Source organism: Clytia hemisphaerica, unplaced genomic scaffold, assembly GCF_902728285.1.
Source record: "Clytia hemisphaerica strain Z4C2 unplaced genomic scaffold, Clytia hemisphaerica genome assembly, whole genome shotgun sequence".
In the NCBI taxonomy this organism is placed as follows: domain Eukaryota; kingdom Metazoa; phylum Cnidaria; class Hydrozoa; order Leptothecata; family Clytiidae; genus Clytia; species Clytia hemisphaerica.
Window position 1 is genome coordinate 260,457 of NW_027103344.1, and position 5,824 is coordinate 266,280.

Here is a 5,824-nt window from a genome sequence, read left to right on the forward strand (position 1 = left end):
TGACGGGAATTTAATTTGGCGGTTGCAGGATATTTTTGGCCAAAAGCGTTATTAAATAAGCAAAAAAACCTGTTTTAAGGCTCGAAATAGCACAAATTTGGGGAATGCGTGAAATAAATTAAATTTGGCGGGAATTTCATTTGGCGGATGAAGGAAAAAAACCTGTTTTAAGGTATCTCATAAAAAAAATTGAATAATTTGACTAGGAACATTGATGTATGCTTATTAATAGTGATTCTTATAGATAAACATGCGTTTTTTGAGCCAACAAAATTTTTTCAAAATACTTTCATATGCAAAAAATAAAAGAAAAATTAATGATCCAATTTTTCACCAAGTCCAAAAAACCCGTTTTTTAGCCGTTTTTTGGCCTCAATTTATTGCCCCCAAATTTTTTTTTCTCGAAAATCGGACTCCATCACATTTTGGCCACTACCATTTTGCACCTTTGTACCAAAAATCAAAAGATTCCTATGATTCAATCCCGAGAAAAGTTGGTAACAGACGGACGGACGGACGGACGGACGAACACAGGTTAATTTATAGGACCTCCAGGTAGGTCCAAAAAGATAGATGTGTTTCGACCAGAGATTTTTTTCCAGCCGAAATTCTGAGGGACTTTCTCAACTGGGAAAACAACAAAGAACATAATATTTACATAGCATTCATTCTTACTTTCAACCGAGAAGCTTTTTCCCACATGAGTAAATTCCTTAATTTCTTCGATAAATCTGATCGGTATAAATTGCTCATTCATTATTCATTAAATGTTTGGTCACTTTTACTATTTCTTCTAACATATCAATGTCTTTTTGAAGGCTATTATTCTTTTTCAATAGCTCACCAGTCTGTAATGTGATGTCGAGTAGTCCTGCTTTCTTAAGCGCGCTCATTGTATTATCATATCTGGTTTCTCTAACACTGGCTGAAACTTTTGATACTTTGCCATTTGTCTTGTGTTTAATACCAGCAGAAAAAACTGAATTAATGTTATTTTTCTTGTGCCGATCTTCAGCCATTTGTTGCTGCCTTATGAAACGTGATTTACTTTGATCCGACCGTAGGGTTTTATTTTCAGTTTGTAAATGCATATCCGTTTTATTACCGTCCTGACTCAAATTAGGGTCGGTTAATTGGTATGATGGACTACTTGCGATTTGTGGTGATTGTGGCGGAGGAGGTGGCTGTTTGACTATTCCCATCAACCCTTTCATTGTATTGTCCTGACTCTGTGCTTGCACATGATGTTGATACATGGGAGGATCTCCACGACTATAATTATTCCCCTTATCGGTCATTTTGTTTCGGTAAGAGTCGCCAGCTAATCGTTGAGGTGAGAAATCATTTTGTCCTTGAATAGGGGAAGAATTTTGTGAGTTTATTTGCTGCAAAGGGTTGGTTAATACCCACGGTTTATTAGATTCCTGTAATTGATTTTGAAAGAGTTGTTGAGGATTGGATTGAGATTGCAGTTGTTGTGTAGAATGTTGTTGAGTTGGAGGGTAGTCAAACAAATTTCGATTGTAACTATCTCTTCGCTGTAATGGTTGTGGTGAGAGTGTCGGTAACTGCATATTGTTGACTGCAGCATTATTTCCATTACTGTATAGAGAACCAGGAAACATCCCTCTTTGCATCAAATCCATGTTCTGTAGAAAGCTAAAAATATGGTGATATGTAACTTATTGAACATAATCAAAATTGACTAAAATACAGGTGTTTTAAGTAAAGAGGCAAGAAAATATAGAAAGGAATGATTCTAACAATTAAATTTCTTAGGTCAATCAAGTACCTTAAAGGAAGAAATTTTGGCGGGAATTTAATTTGGCGGATGGCCAAAAAAGTTTTTTCAGAGGGAATTTAATTTGGCGGATGGACGAAAAAACTAAATTTGGCGGGAATTTAATTTGGCGGTCGCTTAAAAATTTAACCTTAAGATGGCGTCAAAACAGCGAAAAAATAGCAAAAACACCTTAAAAGAGATCATATTTTCAAAATGTTTAATTTGGCGGGAATTTAATTTGGCGGATGGCGAAAAAAAGAAGTTTTGGCGGGAACTTAATTTGGCAGATTTCAGTCAAATCCTCCAAATCCGCCAAATTTTCTTTCCGCCAAAATTTCTTCCTTTAAGGTAAGATTGATTGGCCTAAGAAATTTAATTGTTAGAATCATTCACATAAAAGTACAGATAACGATTTTCCAGGGGAATTATCGAATTATAGAAGGAAAACTTAATAAAGGTGAACTAATTTTTTTATTTGAGGGATAGAATTCCAAAACTTTCATTTAACAGCAAAAAAATCAAAATTTGATGTATAGAAAACTCCGTCATAAAGGTCTACTTACCCGTTAGAAATCAAAATTAGAGAGCAAAAAACATTCAAGGGATTTTAAAAGTGAATTTGCAAGGAAAACGGGAACTCATCATTGAATAATAGAATAGAAAAGATTCGAATTAGAGAGCGTCAACTATATAAGTGATGGGTGATAATTTCAGAAAAACAAAAACACAATAATTTCTTTACAGAAATAAACTTTCACGTTATTCAATAATATGGTCAGATGTTTAAAGCTTGGAGTTTGATTAAAGTCTGATGTTATACATACTTGATTGATTGAGTCATATCTAAGTGATCTGGTAATGGACTTGATGCAGGTTGCAAAGTGGTGTTGGACGGAGGTGATGTATCGGATGCATTGTACATCCACAAATTGTTCTCTCCTCCATACATATTGTTATTGTTCATATTTTATCTGAATTCTATCAGAAAAAGATTCTTTTGTTTTGGAATTGTTACATATTATCTACTGCCCTAATTCATGTTATCCCCCATGCCTAAAAGCAGATTTGTAGCTATTGGACGACATCACACTCCTAACAAGAAAGCGAGAATTTATGCAGTTAGTTCTGGCACGTCTTGACAATGACACTTGATAACATGGTCAAGGATGAAGTTCAAAGCCAAAAAATCTAAAACTTGACGTTTGTTAAAGGTTGCCAGAAACCAATTAAGTTTGAAGCCGCTGGTGAGCAAATGCCAACAGTCAAGGAACAGCCTGTCAAAAGACTTATAGGAGGTGGTATTCAGAAAATCTCAGCATAGAGTAGGTTAATTTTGCTTAAATAGGTTTGCTCTATCATTGCTGAAAAAGTTGGAGAAATTTCTACCATTGCAGAAAGCAACAGCCAATTTAGAGCCATTTTTTTTAAATCTTCAGAATAAAGAAAGTGTGATACCTCACCCTCTTAGATTTTGCTAAAATTTGGACCAAATGATCTATCGATCTATCGATCTATCACACAAGAAAATAAGACCCTGAAAATTTCACCTTGATGTCTCAAAGTAGTTTTGAAGATACACATCTCAAAGATAGGCTACTAAGCCAAAATGGGGCAGATTTTGAAAGCCAATCAATTTTTATTCAAGTACATTAGATTGAAAGCTGATTTACAGGATTTCTATCTTTGAATAACCGTAAAAAATAACCGAAAAAATTGCTATTTTGGCAGATCTGGAGCAAAATTCAAGATGGCGTATCTTTTTGCAGAGAAAACAACGTCCTTTTGAAATTTCCATTAAGGCTTCCTTAGTAGGTCTAGTTTATAGCCTCAAAAAATCTCAGTGGGTTTTGTAAGTCTCTTAAAGATACGATTGATTGAAAATTTGCTTAACTTCCTAGTTTTTTCCCTCTTATAAAATGCTAAATCAGGTCCACTTAAGGGCTCTAAAGGATAATTTGTGTCAAATCAACTTTTGATAGAATTTGAATCAAGTTGCGATTGTTTTGTATTGTAAATTGCTTGTTGAAAAGATATTTGCAAGTGGAATATTTTCAAGCAAAAAAGAAATTGAAAAAAAAGAAAATGAAAATGAAAAATGAAGAAGAAAAATATCAACTTCTTGTGGTATTTTTACAGGAGTGATTCTTCAACTTAGATAGTTATAATACTTGATAGAGACTAGCTTTGGACTGTCCAATATTTCTTGTCCAGAAGATTTAAAAAGCATTGTTTTCAGTATCTCATAGAAATATCACCCTAGTAATGCTTAGTTATTTAAGAATCAACAGGTAAGGCTGTTAGTGTACACTAATATAGAGTTTCCACCAGAGTTCATGATTTTCAGAGGTCAATTTTTGCTTAGTTAGCCTATCTTTGAGACGCTGTGTCTTCAAAACTACTTGAGATATCAAGGTGAAATTGATTTTCTTGTGTACTGTAATAGATCATTTTGGTCCAAATTTCAGCAAAATCCAAGAGGGTGTGTTACCTACCCTGAAGACTCTTAGAAAAAATGACTCTTAAAGGCACAGCTCAGCTTGTTGGGAAAAATTGTGTCATTCTATTTCAAGAAATGACGCATGAGTCATGGATGACACAAGTAATCAACAAAAGAAACCATCAAAATATCAAAGAAAAAAGAGCTAAGTGGGAAAGAATGATTGTTTGCCAATCTTGGGGGTTTGCCTTCATCCAATCAACAACTTGATCCAATCAGAAAGGTTTCAGAAATGATTCTTTGAAAAAAAAATACTGCTTGAGAACTAAATTTGGTTAAATTGGTTCAGTATATCAAATCTCTCAGTTTAGTTCACACTTTGGTATCTTGGTTGAGTCACAGCAAAAGGTTTGTTTTTATTTTAGTTTGTATGTTTGAAAGATCCCATCGAATTTAGGCAGGGCTGTCAGATTTAGGGCCGACCCTAAAAAAAATTTTGTTTTCGGTCCATCGGGTGACAAAAAAAAAGTCATGCGGGCGGCCGGGGGAAAATTTTTTTGGTCTTTTCATGATTTCTAATAAAATAAATTAGGAAGAAAAACATCATCTCTCTGGCTGTTAGTGTTGCCCCACATTCTGTCTTTATATTTTTTCTCTCTTTCATAGCCTGGATATCCAAACCGTAAACTATTTCACCGTCTAGTTTTTTTAAGATCATGTTTCTGGTTTACGGTCTGGTCCAACTAACTCCTCTGCAGGGATATCTGTCCCTGCATATGCGAGTGTATCTAATTGGTCAGTACGCGCCCAGTCACTGAGCAGAATTTTCGCGAGGTTTTCGATATTTTTTGATGCGCGCATATAATTTATGGAAAAAGCTGACATTACAAAAAAAAGATAAACAAATGAAAATGAAAACACATGTTCATTTCTAAACAAAATGGCTGATGGAAGGAGCCTTTTTTATGGATGTGGCTGACGTTTGGATGTAGTTTAAAAAGGAAAAAATGATTTAATCCCCCCTGAACTTAATCGAACTTTTTTTAAAGAGACCTCGACAGTTCAATTAGTTCGATTACATTAATCGAACTTAATCAAACTAATCAAACTTAATCGAACTTTGTCAAGTTTAATCAAACAAAAATTTGAGAAACCCGAGCAAATGAAGGCGTCCACTTTTGAGGCTTTCCAATTGCATTTTCGCCAATTTTCCCAATTTTTTCCGGCTTTTGTGTGTTTGAAAAACTTGAAGGACCCTCACTGTTCAGACGTACCTCACATCCCCCATGACCAGTGGGCACCGATCACAGGATAAACTCCCGGAACCTCCAGGGGTGGCCGTCCACAGGGTACCCAAAAGGAGGTTTTTTTCATTTTTTCCAATTTTGACAAATTTTTGCCAATTTTCAAGCCTTTCCAAGCCTTTTAAAGGCTTCGTAGCACTGATGGAGGGTGCTGGCTTTGAGGGAGAGCAAGGCAGAGAGTATCCGAAGGGCTATGGGGGCTTTGGAGGGCTGTAGAGGCCTCAATTGGTCTCATTGGCGATTTTTCCTGGTGAGAAAGGGGTGTAGCAGCCTCAATAATTGAGGAGATCATTTTTGGCA

At 35.4% G+C, this 5,824-nt stretch overlaps 1 protein-coding gene across 1 annotated transcript; it reads right to left on the reverse strand.

Moving 5' to 3' along the window:
* Positions 1-653: 653 nt before the first annotated feature.
* On the reverse strand, positions 654-2,805 carry LOC136819081 (probable serine/threonine-protein kinase tsuA). The gene is made up of 2 exons (XM_067075251.1): positions 2,608-2,805; positions 654-1,659 (listed from the first exon to the last, which is right to left on the reverse strand). Exons 1-2 carry the CDS (start codon positions 2,745-2,747, stop codon positions 750-752), a joined length of 1,050 nt encoding a protein of 349 aa, XP_066931352.1. The 5' UTR covers positions 2,748-2,805; the 3' UTR covers positions 654-749.
* Positions 2,806-5,824: the final 3,019 nt, after the last annotated feature.

Excerpts from the sequence above, each read along its gene's own strand:
- LOC136819081 (XM_067075251.1), bottom strand. The coding sequence starts at position 2,747 with ATGAACAATAACAATATGTATGGAGGAGAGAACAATTTGTGGATGTAC. Across the intron at positions 1,660-2,607 it reads GATATGACTCAATCAATCAA|CTTTCTACAGAACATGGATT; the intron begins GTATGTATAACA and ends CCATATTTTTAG.